Below are 16,402 nucleotides of genomic sequence, written 5' to 3' on the forward strand. Positions count from 1 at the left end.
TAAGATGCCATCAGGTATATGGAAGCATGGTGTATACAGTTACTTTGCCAAAAAACGTTCAACCAGGCACCAACATTTCAGTTTACTAATTTAATTTCATGAAGAAAGTCATGATTTGTTGAAATGGACCTAGGCTGGGGAGGAGCAAGTGTCTCTCAGACACTTAGACATCTGTCATGGGGAGACGGACGGTTGTTCCTATGTGTTAACAACTGTATTATAAACCATTAACCACCCTCCACAAAGAGAAAGAAAAGAAGAGAAAAAAAAAAAAAGAAAGAAAGGGAGGGAAGGAGGGAGGGAGGAAGGAAGGAAAAAGAAAGGAAAGGAAGAGAGAAAGCGAGAGGGAGAGGGAGGCAGAGTGGTGGTGTACCTAGTTGAACCCATACACTACAGTACACAAGGACCCAGGTTCAAGTCCCCTGCTCCCCACTTGCAGGGAGAAAGCTTTGTGAGTGGTGAAGCAGTGCTGCAGGTGGCTCTCTCTGTTTCTCTCCATCTCTATCACTCCCTTCATTCTCAATTTCTAGCTGTCTCTATCCAATAAATAAATAAAGATAATAGAAAGGAAAAAAAGAGATCTGTTGAAATGCAAATATCCGATAGTAGATTCTCTTTTAATAAAGCTTCATCCAAGAAAGGAAACGTCTAGTGTTAGCAAGTAGAAAACATTAAAAGATAAATGGCTTTCCCTTTTAACTTTCCTAAGTATCCATATGACTCAGATGTGTATGTATCTCGAGACACTCTTCGACTTTCAACCATAGGTGAACTATAGGTGAACTAGATATCCGTTATAGAAATCAGAAACTCGCTTAATGCTGTAATTACAGAAAATCTATTATTGTATGTGAGCTAATTATGAACAGTAAAAATAATGTAATGTTTCCACTGTGGCTGCAAGCAAAAACTGCCCCTGAATATTCATATACGAATTCTAGCACCTATGTGTGTGTCCAAAAAACAAGAGGCAAAGGGACAAAGCTTACTTTGTGGAGAAAATTAGCTTAACAACAGATGAATGGCTGAGAAAGCTGTGGTATATATACACAATGGAATACTATGCAGCTATCAAGAACAATGAACTCACCTTCTCTGACCCAGCTTGGACAGAGCTAGAAGGAATTATGTTAAGTGGACTAAGTCAGAAAGTTAAAGATGAGTATGGGATGATCCCACTCATCAACAGAAGCTGACTTAGAAGATCTGAAAGGGAAACTAAGAGCAGGACCTGATCAAATTGTAAGTAGGGCACCAAAGTAAAAACCCAGTGGTGAGGGGTAGACATGTAGCTTCCTGGGCCAGTGGGGGGTGGGAATGGGTGGGAGGGATGGGTCATGGTCCTTTGGTGATGGGAATGGTGTTTATGTACACTCCTAGCAAAATGTAGACATATAAATCAGTAGTTAATTAATATGAGAGGGGGAAATCAATTGTATGTCTCAAAGGTTCTCAAAAGACAAACTGAATCTTTTTAATAGACAGGCTACGTGTTTGATATGCGGACTCTCTCAAAAGCCTAGACCAAGTAGATCAGAAGCTTCCAATAGCACAGCTATATACAAGATACTGGGTACTGTACAGCAAACCTTAACAAAGGGACTTTTCAAAGTTAACCCAATTAACAAATAATGTGATGATAATATTAACTATTGATTGTCTTTTTGAACCCTAAGACAGCAGGAACCTCACATCTTCACTATAGAGCCCCTACTTCCCCCAGTCCTGGCACCCTTGGATAGGGCTCACTTTCCCGTATGCTTCTCCCAATCCATACCAAATAATATTGCATCCGCCGATCACAACCTAACCAAAGCAACGATTGCCATCTCAACATGCTTCACCTCAGTGTGTATCCAGAGACTTCACGTGTGGAATGACAACCCTTCAGCTTCATTACTCGGGTGAGACCTTTCCTTTTATAGTACACTCTAATTTCATCTCAGGTAGTTCACTTTCTAACAAAGTCCCATAACCTAGACATACACCAGTTTCTGTGAGAGAGAGCGTATGTGCACACGTATCCATAAACTACTGCAAAATATATACCTGAAAGCAGGATTACACTAGAGTTTGCAGTGAGTATCTCCCTAACACTTCCTCTCCACTATTCCAATCTTGGGATCCATGATTGCTCAACAAATTGTTTGGCTTTGTATGTTAACTCTCTTTTCAATCACCAGGTTCCAGATGCCACCAGGATGCTGGCTAGGCTTCCCTGGATTGAAGACCCCACCAATGTGTCCTGGAGCTCAGCTTCCCCAGAGACACACCTTACTAGGGAAAGAGAGAGGCAGACTGGGAGTATGGACCGACCAGTCAACGCCCATGTTCAGCGGGGAAGCAATTACAGAAGCCAGACCCTCTACCTTCTGCAACACTCAACGACCCTGGGTCCATGCTCCCAGAGGGCTAGAGAATGGGAAGGCTATCATGGGAGAGGGTGGGTTATGGGGATTGGGTGGTGGGAATTGTGTGGAGTTGTACCCCTCCTACCTTATGCTTTTGTTCACTAATCCTTTCTTAAATTAAAAATTTAAAAAAAAATAAATAAATAAAATTAAAAAAAAATAAAAAAAAAAAGAGAACTATCGAGCTGGATGGTGACACACCCAGTTGAGCACAAATGCTACCATGTGCAAGGACCTGGGTTCAAGCCCCTGATCCTTACCTATAGAAGAGCTTCATAAGCACTGAAGCAGGTCTGCAGGTGTCCCTTTTTCTCTCCCCGTCTCTATCTCTCTCACCTCTCTAAATTTCTCTCTGTCCTATAAAATATAAAGGAGGGAAAAAATGTCCATAAGGAGCAGTGTATTTGTAGCAAATACACTGAGTCTGAGCCATAGCCCTGGTGGAGAGAGAGAGAGAGAGAGAAAGAGACAGAGAGAGAAAGAGAGAGGGGGGAGAGAGAGAGAATTAGAGGAAGGTTAACTTCAGCACCCATCCAGTTTCTTATATCAAACATAACCCCCCACACACACACACACACATACACCCCAATACAAGGACTGGTATCCATCTAGGCTAGCACCTGATCCTAGTGAATACTATAACAGAGAAACAGAATTACAGGATAGCTCCTAAGTCCTGGGCCCTCCTTTTCCCAGTGGCCTAAATCAATTGTCATACCTGGACAAGATACTGAACAAGATGCATAATTATTTCAGGCCACTAGGGTAAGCACTATTCCTGGCAACTCTGTGGGCCATGCCAGGGATGAGGGTTTCTCGTTCTCTGTGGTGATCTGGTTCTGTGTAAACTGAGATTTTTTTTTTTTCAGCATTTCAGCCAGATAAGCAGGAAAGGCCAGCTCCAGTTATTAGATAAAGCCAGTCAGGGTCAATTTCAGCTCATTTTCTGTAAAGTTTAGTCTACATTTCCCCTGCTGCTTTGCCTGACACCTGTCCTTATATTATCAAATATCAAATATCGAGTGAGAGAACCTTTGATGTCCTCTGGTCTTGTCTCAACTGCTCAAAGGCTTCTCAGTCTATGGAATAAATACCATGAAAGACTGTATTTCAAGCCAAGGGAAGGAGATTTTTTTTTTCTGTCAAGGGCCTTTTGGATATTTATAACATTATTCAGGGGCCATACAAAATTATCAACTTAAGAAACAGCACTTAATGTGGCTATGAAAAAAAGCTCGCTGAGTTGGCAGGGCCAGACCAAAAGGTTCCTAGGCTGAAGTTGACCAGACCTGCTTTTTCAAGGATCATTCCATGCTTTGTGAGTGACCAACCTAAACCCTCTTAGCTAGAAATCTCTCTGGTGAGGATTTTTCAGACTGAGATTGAGGTCCATAACTGCTTTTACCATAGGTAAGTCTGACTGATATACTTACTTATTGTCATCTAATTCTTAGCTTTACAACACAACCTGTTTATTCTCAGTTATTATCATGTATACAACAGAGAGGCAAGCCTTGCCATACCCATTTGGAAAACAGCAAAATCAAGGTGGAAAACAGTTGTACAAAGTGAACTGAACAGAGCCATTTTGTAGCTGGCAAGTAGATTAGCTGGCGCCTGTCCCCTGTTTTGTAGGTCACAGACTCCTTGTAAGTTTAGAGCAGAGTTTTACTTAACATATTCTTCCTTGAATGCTTCTGTTTACTGTTTAAGGCAGTGGATACCAGCGGGGAGGTACCAACTGTACATTCCAGACACTTACAGGATAGGCACAGACTCAGCCATCAGCCTGCTGGGCACACAGCTCCAAGATGAAGAATTACTAAGGTTATAACCAAATAAGTATGGCGTGAGGGTGTGTGTGTAGGGGGAGCAAGCTCTGATTCAAAAAGGCATATACCCTATGCCTCTGCAAAGACAAATTTAAAACGCCTCTATTATCACAACTAAATCAACCTCTTGGTTTTTGTGTTCTCTCTGAAACTGAATTGCTCTCCCCCGTATCTTCATTAAGTAAATGCAAACACGTGTGCTTGGAAATGGGTAGGTGTAAAGAACATTCTGCACAATTATATCTAGGCTGCGCAGATTTATGACACATGCACACATATATCTATCTGGGGGGGGATATATTAATTCTGCATGACATCTGAGCATGACAAATGCAACGGTACCAAGTTAGAATATGGGAAATAGAAAACTCCGAACCCCCATGCCGACCCACAGCCACACGTGAGTTTTCCTCCCAACACCCACGTGGCCGCACTTCCAGGCGCTAACCCACAGCGACAACCACCCCCCTCCAACCGCACACGCCGGAGGCTCCGCGTCCCGCAAGCTGCCTCCACACATGCAGCGGCGCCACCACCTCCAGCGCCCCAGGGTGCACTCGCCCCCCGCCCCCCGCCTGGCATCCCGCCGCGCGAGCACCCGCGCGCCCACCGGTCCCCGCGCCCCCGCCCGCACGCGAAGCCGCGGCCCCGGGGGCTTGGGGGCGGGCCGGGTGAAGCGGGCGCGCCGCGGGGGCCGGGCCTCGGCGCCTGGGGAGGGGACGAGGGGCGGGCGCGGGGCGGCGCCCGGCTCACGTGGGCGGGCGGGAGCAGCTGAAGGTCCGCTCGGGAGCCTGGGCTGTCCTCTCGCGCGCGGCGCTGGCCGGGGCGGCGGTGGTGGAAGAGGAGGACGAGGAGGAGGAGGAGGACGAGGAGGAGGAGGAGGAGGAGGAGGAGGAAGGCGGCGGCGGCGGCGGCGGCTGCGAACCCCGAGAGGAGGACGGGGGCGGCGTCGGACTGGAGCCGAGCGGCGGCGGCGCGAGCTGCTCGGAGTGCTGTAGTGAGCGCGCCCGCCGGGCCCCCACCTCCGAGCTACACCCTGCCGTGCCCAGCTCTGCCCGCGTCCGTGCCCCCGCGGGGAGCGCGCCGGGGCTGCCCCCCGAATGACGGGCGGAAGGTTCGACTTCGACGATGGCGGCACCTACTGCGGCGGCTGGGAGGAGGGCAAGGCGCACGGGCATGGCATCTGCACGGGGCCCAAGGGCCAGGGCGAGTACTCGGGCTCCTGGTCGCACGGCTTCGAGGTGGTCGGAGGCTACACCTGGCCCAGCGGCAACACCTACCAGGGCTACTGGGCGCAGGGCAAGCGGCACGGGCTGGGGGTGGAGACGAAGGGCAAGTGGATGTACCGGGGGGAGTGGTCACATGGTTTCAAGGGGCGCTACGGGGTCCGGCAGAGCCTGTGCACCCCCGCACGCTACGAGGGTACCTGGAGTAACGGGCTGCAGGACGGGTACGGCGTGGAGACCTACGGGGACGGAGGTGAGCGGCTTCGCGGCCGAGCGCTCGCGCGGTGGTGGGCTTTGCGCGGGCTGCGGGGCGCAGGGGAGGGCGCGCGGCGCACGTGTCCGGAAACCCGCCCAAACACCTGGGGTTGGGGTGGGGTGCAGAGTGGGGAGACTCCCGCTCCCCTCCCGAGCCCGGAGGACCTCTCCCCCGCCCACTCCGAGGACCATCGGGATGTGACTGGTGCTTTGGAGTTGGGGCTGACCGGGTTCTTGGAGCGGGTGTGGTGTCCACTCCCGGGGAGCAAGCAAGGCGTGAATCTGTCTACCTGGCCGGCGCCCGCGCTGCTCTGCCACCGGGAGCGAGCGCCGCCTGGGAGGCTTGGGCTGGAGTGGGGACGCTGTCACTTGAGCCCTTCACATTACGTTCCTGAACCCTCCCTCTCCCGGCCCGGCTGGAAATCACCACTCCAGTGGAGTCAGAGTGGACGCCCTGGCTGGGTGAGGCCGGCAGTCGGTGCTGACCGGTCCCGGTCCCGGGATTGGTTTCTCGTGGCGTCGTATTTCGCTTCTGGTCTTCTAGTAGCCTAAAGATAGAAGCTAGTGAACCCCGTAACTGGGGTGCTGGGCAGTTATTTGGGGCTGCATGTGAAAACATTTTGGGCGTGGAAGCTAGAGAGGCCACCTGATGCAGGTGGGGTTCAGGGGGGTTATGGGTTTCTTCTTCGTAGTTCCATTGAACTCTTAAAAAAAAACAAAAAACTATTATGGGAGTCGGGCTGTAGCGCAGCGGGTTAAGCGCAGATGGCGCAAAGCACAAGGACCAGCATAAGGATCCCGGTTCGAACCCCGGCTCCCCACCTGCAGGGGAGTCGCTTCACAGGCGGTGAAGCAGGTCTGCAGGTGTCTATCTTTCTCTCCCCCTGTCTTCCCCTCCTCTCTCCGTTTCTCTCTGGCCTATCCAACAACGACGACAACAACAATAATAACTACAACAATAAAACAAGGGCAACAAAAGGGAATAAATAAATAAAATATTTTTTAAAGTATTATTATTTTTTATTTTAAAAGACTTTTGGTAGTCTTTGCTACCATTGGGTACTCCTTGCTACCATTTTTAGACAGATCAGTAAGAAAACACTTTAGAAATGAGCAGAGAAGTCTGCGTCCAAAAAAAAAAAAAGTTGAAAGGCGTGTTAAAGCTGTCAAGTTAGCAGCTACTTAATTGCTGAGAACGGCAATCCTGAATTAGTGATTTGCAGCACTACGGTATGTGATGCCACTGTTGGTAGTGAGCAAAATTCACTTTATTTCAGTATTTTAAAATGTTTGCGGAGAGGCTGGGTGGTGATGCACCTGCCTGAGTGCACATGTTACAGTGCGCTAGGACCCAAGTTCGAGCCCCCAGTCCCTCCCTGCCTGCTGAGGGAAAAGGATTTCGAGTGGTGAAGCAGTGTCGCAGGTGTCTCTGCCTTTCTCCTTATCACCCCCTTCTTTCTCTATTTCAGGCTATCTCTATCCAATAAATAGATAAGGATAATTTTTTTAAAAAATATTTTAAAATGTGGAAGAACTTGTACATAAAGGAGAGTTGTTTTTTTCTTAAACAGGCGTCAGAACTTGATAAATGTCCTAGTGTAATAAGCTGAGAAGGGTGAATAAGTTTGCAAAAGGACTGTTCTGATAATAAACATAATTAACTGGTGATAGCACCTTTAGGAATTATGCAGCTCAGACATGGAGAATATGAAAGGGATCCAATTAAGTTTATCCATCCCATTGCAACCCCAGTTATGTCCCTGCTTATATAAAAGCTTATACAATTTGTACACTTCACTTACTCAGAACACTTGAGCCTTGTTTCAAATGCAAAAGAGCAGAATAGTGGGATTTGCTAGAAAAAAAAAAAAAAGGACACCTTTTTGACCTACAGTATAAACAAAGGATATGGTTCTCATGGATTAAAAGGGGGAAAATTCTACTACATTTATATGGGCTTCATGAATCCCTGAGTTTCACAGTAGTTAAGTCAGATCTTTAAGTGTTCAGAGTGGGCATAGCATGCTTTGATTGACAGCCCTGTAAATATGTTAGCTTGTGATTAGATTTTATTGAATGCCCAGCTTTACAACGTAACTAAATTCCAGGCTCAAAAGTGAATGCAAATTTTATTTTTTAAATGCATTCATTATTTGTGACTTTTTGTTTTAAAAAAGAAGGGCATGTAGCTTTTCTTCAGCTTGCAAAGGCTAGAAGTAAGTTCTTTCTTAAAGTTGCTAGTCATTAAATAAAACCTTAATGTACACACACACACACACACACACACACACACACACCATCATAGGAAAGGTGTTCTATGCATTATAATGTCCAGGATGACTTTATATAGAATCTACGTTTTGTTTTAAAACTAACTTAAAAAAAACCCTTAAAATTTAGCCTGATCATAAGTCTGTGCTTTTCTTTAAAAACAGAAATCTAATATGCTACTAAATTAAGAAGACAAACAAATTTTAAAACAATTTTGTGTATCTACCATGTGCTAGTTAACTTCCTGCATTCTTTTATATGTTACTACGGTTAACTAAAAAGTCCTTAATCATAAGGGTGGGGGTAGGGACACAGACCTTTGGTGGTAGTAATGGTGTTAGTATACATTAAAAATAGAAAAAAATAATAAGAGGGGGAAAAAAAAGTCCTTAATCAAAAATGGCAGTCTAAGTGGAAGTATGTTGCTATAACTTACTTCATACACAGGTTTTGACCAAAATAAGAAATAGTCACTTTCTCTGTTTTTTACTTATTACCTTTATTTTTTCATGTCTCTGCTCATATGTCCCTCCATGTACACCCTCTGTTAGCTTTAGGGGAAATATGATTTTGTATTTTGTGTTGAAATTAGACGAGAGAGAAGAAATTAGTAATTACATGTCACAGAAATCACCTGGTTAGTTTTACTAGTGAGATGTTGCTAAAATATTTAGCCCCTGAATATTAAGAATAAGCTAGTACCATATTCAGAAAAATCCAACTGAATGCCTAGAATGTTTGTGATTTGCTGTCTATCTTTCTTTATCTGTAATAAAACTAATATTCAGGAGAAAAAAAGTTGTTTTATTAGTTACATGCATACTTCTGTATTCCCATTCATAGCACGTAAACTTAGATTCGACATAGTGCTAAGTTTGACTGAAACTATTGTGAACTGGATGTCTTCCACTACAAGATTGTGTAGTTAAAATGGCTTTATTTGAAAATCATCTCCTAGATGGGAAAAAAAATAACAGGACATATTTAAAATAAAACTCATAGAAATTATTTTTACACTTGTGAAATGTGCATCTATATTTAAGGAATTGAGGGAAACTAATTAGAGCAGCAGGAAAATTTGGAACCCACCTGCTTCATGAAGAAAAGAGGCCTTTTTTTTTCTAGATTCATTGACTAAACTAAACCTATTTTAAATTTCACATGAACTACTAACAATTTGACTGCAAATTGGTTTCTAGCAATTCTTTGGAGAAACTTCTCCATATACTGTGATTTAACAGAATAGGACGGGAATTTGGCCAATACTGTTGCCCCTCTTTCCCTGTTTGACAGTCTGCAGACACCTAAACTGTCTAATTATTGCTGCTGGTTTAAGCCACGTGGATTTTTCAAGACATACTTTTTAGAAATTGTACTAGTCTTACATTTGGAAAATAGTTTAAAGAATCTAGTTGTTCATTCCCTACTGAGGTAATACTGTTTAGAGATGACTCATATTCAGTAGAAAGCTTTTTTGAAAAACAAAAACAAAAACTTTTTTTAAACCTCATTTATACGACTGCCTTATCCTTTAGGAAAAGCTGTGACCCACCCTTCTTAGAAGTTCATAAATGTTAGATTAACACTTTCTCATCTACCCAGCATGTGACATTCACAGACTTCTGTCCACCTAGCATTTCATTGTCAACATACTATTGTCTGTTACATGACATAACTGTGTCAGAGTAAACAGAAAGAGAATATAGTCTTGAACTCAGTCAAAATTTTTATTTCAGAGCCATTAGGGTTTTAGCTCAGATATAGCTCACACTAGAAACATGGTAGAAACCCACTGGAGTTATTGATTAAAAAGTAAATGTAAACCTAGGAGGTAGCATGCCAGAATAGACTAGTAACCTTTGTCTTTCTCTCATGAAAATAACTTTATTTTTTTATATTTTATTTTATTTATTTATTCCCTTTTGTTGCCCTTGTTGTTTTATTGTTGTAATTATTATTATTGTTGTCGTTGTTGGATAGGACAGAGAGAAATGGAGAGAGGAGGGGAAGACAGAGAGGAGGAGAGAAAGATAGACACCTGTAGACCTGCTTCACCGCCTGTGAAGGCACTCCCCTGCAGGTGGGGAGCCGGGGTTCGAACCGGGATCCTTATGCTGGTCCTTGTGCTTTGCGCCACCTGCGCTTAACCCGCTGCGCTACAGCCCGACTCCCCAACTTTATTTTTTTTAAAGTGTCATGTAATGACACTATAAGATGAAAAGTAGTTGTAAATTATATCTAGATGGTCAGAAACTAAAAGCAGTTCAAAACATTGTAAGCATGATTAATTTTTTATGATACTGTGAGCTGTTATGAATGAAAATGAGCATTGCATCTTTACATTTCCCCATAGTTTTTTTTTGGGGGGGGAGGGTACTGTAACTTAAAATTTGCCTTTTGGGGCCAGGCAGTAGCATAGCAGGTTAGGTGCACATGGCGCGAAGCACAGGGACTGGTGTAAGGATGCTGGTTCCAGCCCCGGATCCCTACCTGCAGGGGAGTTGCTTCACCACCCATGAAGCAGGACTGTTTTGTATCTTTCTTAGCCCCCTCTATCCTCCACTCTCGATTTCTCTCTGTCCTATCCAACAACAACGACAGTAATAACAATAATAACAACAACAGTGATAAACAACAAGGGCAACAAAGGGGAAAAGATAGCCTCCAGGAGCTATGAGTGTATTTGTAGTGCTGGCAGGGAGTCCCAGTGATAACTCTGGAGGCAAAAAAAGAAGAAGAAAAAAAAATTGCCTTTCGTTAAAGAAAGTTATCTTGATTTTGAAAAGAAAATTCTAAGGTACCTATTTGAGAGTCTTCTACCCCTGCAAAGGCATGCTTTTGAAAGGCATTCATTGAAGAAGTCATCTGGTGTCAGAGGTTTCATAAACACTATAAAAATAAATGCCTTTGCTCTCAGAGGAATTCCATAATATTTAGTGTGAAAGGTTTCCTCTGGTTTTATCATAGTTTTTAATTTATTTTTATTTACTATTGGATAGAGACAGAAAGATATGGAGAGGGGTAAGGGAGGTAGAGAGACAGAGACACCTGCAGCACTACTGCACCACTCATGAAGCTTTCCCCTTGCAGGTGGGGAACAAGGGCTTGAACCTGGGTCCTTGCGCACTGTAATATGTGTGCTTAACTAGGTCTGCCACTGCCTGCCCCCCCCCACATTTTTCTTAATGTTATGCATGTGCCCCTTTTAACTGCCACAACTGTTTTTACTATAAAGTTATGAAATATGTACAGACCACTGAATACACAAGCCAGGAGTCTGGTAACTGTTCACTGATGAGGTAGTACCTGCTCTCAGAATGGCTCTAGTCCATGATGTAACTCAGTGCAGTAGCAGTGCCTAAAGAGACCTGTGAAGAAAATGACTGATCACAGATTTCTCACTTGGGAGACGGAAAAAAAATTTTTTTTAATGTAGCCATTTGTTTTTCGTAATAGCTCAATAAATTGTACTTGTCAAATCACAAGTGTCACTCAAATCTAGATAAGAACCCTAAATATTTAGTTGTGTTTCTACTTCTCCCTCTAGTAATTAAAAAAAAAGATGAATGTTATAGAAAAATTTGAGACAGTCTGTTTAAGGACTTGTGTTCCAAATACCCATTCAAATGACTAAGAATTTAAAGTTTCTGAGCCTATTGGATTGTTATACAGATAGACCTAAAAGTAATTTTTAGTTTCCAGCTAAATTACTTAAAACAGTGAAATTCACAAATATTCCTTTAATTTGCTGTGGCACTGTCTTCCTAACAGCGTTGTTTTGATATGTTGGTTTTAGAGGTGAAAAAAAATTTTTTTTCATACTAGGCTGTGGTAGCTTTCATCGGAAACACATGTATCCATTTTTAAGAGATAATTGACAGGCTATTAAAAAAAATCTTCTCCGATTATATTAAGAAACAAAATTATAGGGCAAAGATATATAAGTGGATAAAAAGTTTGACTTCGAAATGTCAGGAAATTTAGCCTGCCTGATCTGATCATCCAGCTTCTCATAGTGTGAGCGGGAAGGTGGCGCCAGTTTCCCCCCACCTCACACTCTCCTTTCTTGCTGCCTCTCCCAGGTACCTACCAGGGCCAATGGGCCGGTGGCATGCGACATGGCTACGGCGTGCGCCAGAGTGTGCCCTATGGCATGGCCACGGTGATCCGCTCCCCACTGCGCACCTCATTGGCCTCACTGCGCAGCGAACAGAGCAATGGCAGCGTGCTCCACGACGCTGCGGCCGCAGCCGACAGCCCCGCTGGCACCCGTGGTGGCTTCGTGCTCAACTTCCACGCGGATGCCGAGCTCCCAGGGAAGAAGAAAGGTGGCCTCTTCCGAAGGGGCTCCCTTCTAGGAAGCATGAAACTCCGCAAGTCCGAATCCAAGTCTTCCATCTCGAGCAAACGCAGCTCTGTCCGCAGCGACGCAGCCATGAGCAGAATCAGTTCCAGCGATGCCAACTCCACCATCAGCTTCGGCGATGTTGATTGTGATTTTTGCCCAGTGGAAGACCACGTCGACGCCACAACCACCGAAACTTACATGGGCGAGTGGAAGAATGACAAGCGCAATGGCTTCGGTATCAGCGAGCGCTCCAATGGCATGAAGTATGAAGGGGAGTGGGCAAATAACAAGAGACATGGATATGGCTGCACCGTGTTTCCCGATGGCTCCAAAGAAGAGGGAAAATACAAAAATAATATTCTGGTACGTGGAATAAGGAAGCAGCTTATACCAATAAGAAATACAAAAACTAGAGAGAAGGTGGACAGAGCAATAGAAGGTGCACAAAGGGCAGCAGGCATGGCGAGAACCAAAGTGGAAATAGCAAATTCAAGGTATGTGACTGTAGGGGGTGGTATTGCTGGGTGGGCCATTCAGAATTATGAAATATCAAATATGTTTGCCTGCTTGGTAACATCACCATTAAGTGCTGGAATCAAAGGCAGAAGATACTTACATCCAATAGTGTGACTGTCACTGTTAGCCTCAAGTTTCATTCAGATCTAGATAATAAGTCCTAAATATTAAGTCCTGTTTCTACTTCTCCCTCTAATAATAATTAAAAAATAATGATGAGTGTTCTGCTGTTCCATCATCAAAACATGCTGATGGCGCTTTGGGATCTCTTCCTGTTATAAAATATTTCCCTAACACTTAAAATGGTGGAGTTTACTCAGACCCTGTATACATTTTCCTGAGTCCATAGAGTTACTTTCCCCTTCTCCTTTTCCTTCTCTCTTTTTTTTTTTCAAAGTACTCCTGAATTGAGGTCTGATAGGACACTTGCTTTGTGTACCAGAAAGAAAATATTCATCTCCACGGAAGCAGCCTTAGTATAGACGAATCCCATTAATCTAATACTGGAGTTGGCTGTGTTTAGAACGCTCCTTATAAAATTCTCTTAATTTGTGAAACTCAAATATTGCTTACTAGTAACATGTAAGTGAAACTGGTTTTCTGAGAAAGCCACTGAGGTGTAGATATGGCAGAAATGATACCATTTTATATAATTTAATTAAACCACACAGCTCACTTACATGGGAAAGTCTGTGGGACTAAGGCTCATAAGAATGGCCACATTCTATGCAGGAAAGATGAGATCACTGGTGTATTAAAGGAAAGAGGAGGGGGAACCTGACATGGACAGATGGACCTGTTAGTATGCCAAGGTTGGAAGAAAGTGGAGCAGTAGAGAAAGGCTCGAGTGAGCAGGAGAAAGTCAATGCCTAATAGACTGAGAAGCAGGGTATATATGGTTCCAAAAGGACTGTGTACTTGAATTTTACCATTAATATCTGGGCCCAGAGGTTACATTAAGAGATGTTGAGCTATTTCTTGGTGATAGAACTGGACTGGGGAACAATATCAGTATGTTAGATAACAAAAAAGGAATGCTTATACATGAAAGTTTTTATCTTTAGGCTCATTGAAGATATTCACTAGCCACAGTTTTGTGTGACTTGAGGCATTATATTTAACATACAGTAAAAACTCTTTTCATGCCCCAGTCATACTCTTACACAGATACAACCCTCTTGAAACAACAGAAATATCCCCATGTCTCTAGGTTGTTCTACTATTGAATTAATGAACCTCCATTTGATTTCTGGTTGAATCATATGAAACATCTGCTATTTGAACATATATATATATATATATATATATATATATATTTGGAAGCTTTTAATTCTAAACTATTGAAGTACTTTTTAAAGAATTTCTGTATTTTATAGCCATTGTTAACTTTTGTGTGTCTTAAACACTATTTGGAAAATTGACGAGGTCTTTTTTGCATTATATGTATATAATATTCAGTCTTCACAGTTTCTATTTTTTCTCAAACTACTCAAACTTTAAAGTTGGTATGTCTTGTTAATCAGCACAAACTTTCATGACATGTGTCTCCTCCCTCTTCTGTGAAGTGTCATTTGTAGGTCTTTTGGGTCACCAATTGATGGCATCTGCTTTCTTTCAGTTTACCTGTGATTCGAATATTTAGCACATCAAATATTATTTCTCTATCCCTTAGCTAAATTATAGAACTAGTGTTAGACCTTTCATTAAGCCCTAGCCTCTATTTTTCAATGTACTCTGGATCCTTCCATTTATTTTCACCTTCCAGTCTAGTGATATATATACTAGATATAGTTAAATCTTATTAGATGGATGATAGAGCTATGCAGATTGCCCTTGAAAATGATTCTTATGTATGCTTTAATGATTGACCTTCATGATCAGTTGAACTGACGAATCAACATAAAGAAGGTGAACTGTAATGCAAAGATAATCACTGATTGTAATAGTAAAAACCTTTACTCAAGTACTAGCCAAATTCTCTCTGTTGAAAGTCTTTTGGGGGTAGTTTGAAGTACTGAATCAAACCTTTATCTAAGATGCTATAATTTTAGCAAATGAACCAGAAATTTTTCACATAACTATTCAATAAATGCTTGATGCATTACGCCAACTCAAGTAAGTCAGCTACAGGACAGAACTGTGTAATTCTACAGATGAGGTATCCAGATAGTTAAACTTAAAAAAGTAGACCAAAATAATGTTTCTTGGAGCTGGAGGGAGGAGGAAATAGGATTTGCTATTCATCAGGTAAAATTTTCACTTAAGCAACTGAAAATTCTTGAGTTCTGCAGGTGTGCTATACAACATTGCAACTCTATTTGTACAGTACTGTATTGTGCTTTTAAATTTTTGTTGCTAGAACTTTAAGGGTTCAGGCAGGGAGGGACACACCTGGTCAGGCTCTTGCATTCCCATGCCCTGGTCCCCACCTGCAAAGGGGAATTTAGTAGTGGTGAAACAATATTTTTTCCTCTTGCCCTTTTTTTTTAAACAAACTTTTATTATCTTTATTTATTTATTGGATAGAGACAGCTAGAAATCAAGAGGGAAGAGGGTGATAGAGAAGGAGAGAGACAGACACCTGTAGCACTGCTACTCCACTTGCAATGCTTTCCCCCTGCAGATGGGGACCAGGAGCTTGAACCTGGGTCCTTACGCATTATAACATGTGTGCCCAACCAGCTGCACCACCACCTGGCCCCGTCTCTTGCCCTTTCTATCTCCCCTTCCTTCTCAATTTTTCTACCTCAAAAATAAATAAATAAATAATAAAGCCCTCAAGTGTTAACTATTTTTTAAAAATTTTTATTTAAGAAAGGATTAATGAACAAAAACATAAGGTAGGAGGGGTACAACTCCACACAATTCCCACCACCCAATCTCCATAACCCACCCCCTCCCATGATAGCTTTCCCATTCTCTAGCCCTCTGGGAGCATGGACCCAGGGTCGTTGAGGGTTGCAGAAGGTAGAAGGTCTGGCTTCTGTAATTGCTTCCCCGGTGTTAACCATTTTTTGTCATAGTAAAAAAAGGGAAAGGAACATTATTTGGGTGGCTCAATTAGCTTTTTTTTTTTTTACACTTTGTTTACTTTTACTATTTTCGTCTCTTCTCAGATTTTTCCTTTTAATTAATTATTTCATTATCTCTTGTATTTTAATTCTTTTTTTTTCTTTTTTTTATTAATGATTTAATGATGGTTTACAAGATTATAAGGATACAGTGGTATACTATTAGCCCTTGTCTCCAGTAATTTCTTCGGAGAAAGGTTCAAGTTATTCTTTAAGGAAACTTTTTTTAATATTGTTTATTATCTTTATTTATTGGATAGAGACAGCCAGAAATCAAGAAGGGTGGGGGAGGTAGACAGGGAGAGAGAAAGAGAGACACCTGCAGCTCTGCTTCACCACTCATGAAGCTTTCCCCCGCAAGTGGGGACCAGGGGCTTGAACCCAGGTACTTGTGCACTGTGATGTGTGCACTTAATCAGGTGCGCCACCACCTGGTCCAGAGAAAATTTTTTCTTTTGATAAACTAAGACCT

At 42.9% G+C, this 16,402-nt stretch overlaps 1 protein-coding gene across 3 annotated transcripts in view; it reads left to right on the plus strand.

Moving 5' to 3' along the window:
- Positions 1-5,034: 5,034 nt before the first annotated feature.
- The window catches only part of JPH1 (junctophilin 1), a 117,459-nt gene continuing 106,091 nt past the window's right edge, over positions 5,035-16,402 (plus strand). For all 3 annotated transcript variants that reach the window (XM_007525797.3, XM_007525799.3, XM_060200009.1), the window contains exons 1-2: positions 5,035-5,722; positions 12,078-12,837. In XM_007525797.3, the coding sequence (XP_007525859.1) occupies positions 5,344-5,722; positions 12,078-12,837 (1,139 nt within the window). In that variant the 5' untranslated portion in view covers positions 5,035-5,343. The remainder of the gene's footprint in view (positions 5,723-12,077; positions 12,838-16,402) is intronic.

The sequence above is a fragment of the Erinaceus europaeus genome, chromosome 1, assembly GCF_950295315.1.
Source record: "Erinaceus europaeus chromosome 1, mEriEur2.1, whole genome shotgun sequence".
Lineage (NCBI taxonomy): Eukaryota > Metazoa > Chordata > Mammalia > Eulipotyphla > Erinaceidae > Erinaceus > Erinaceus europaeus.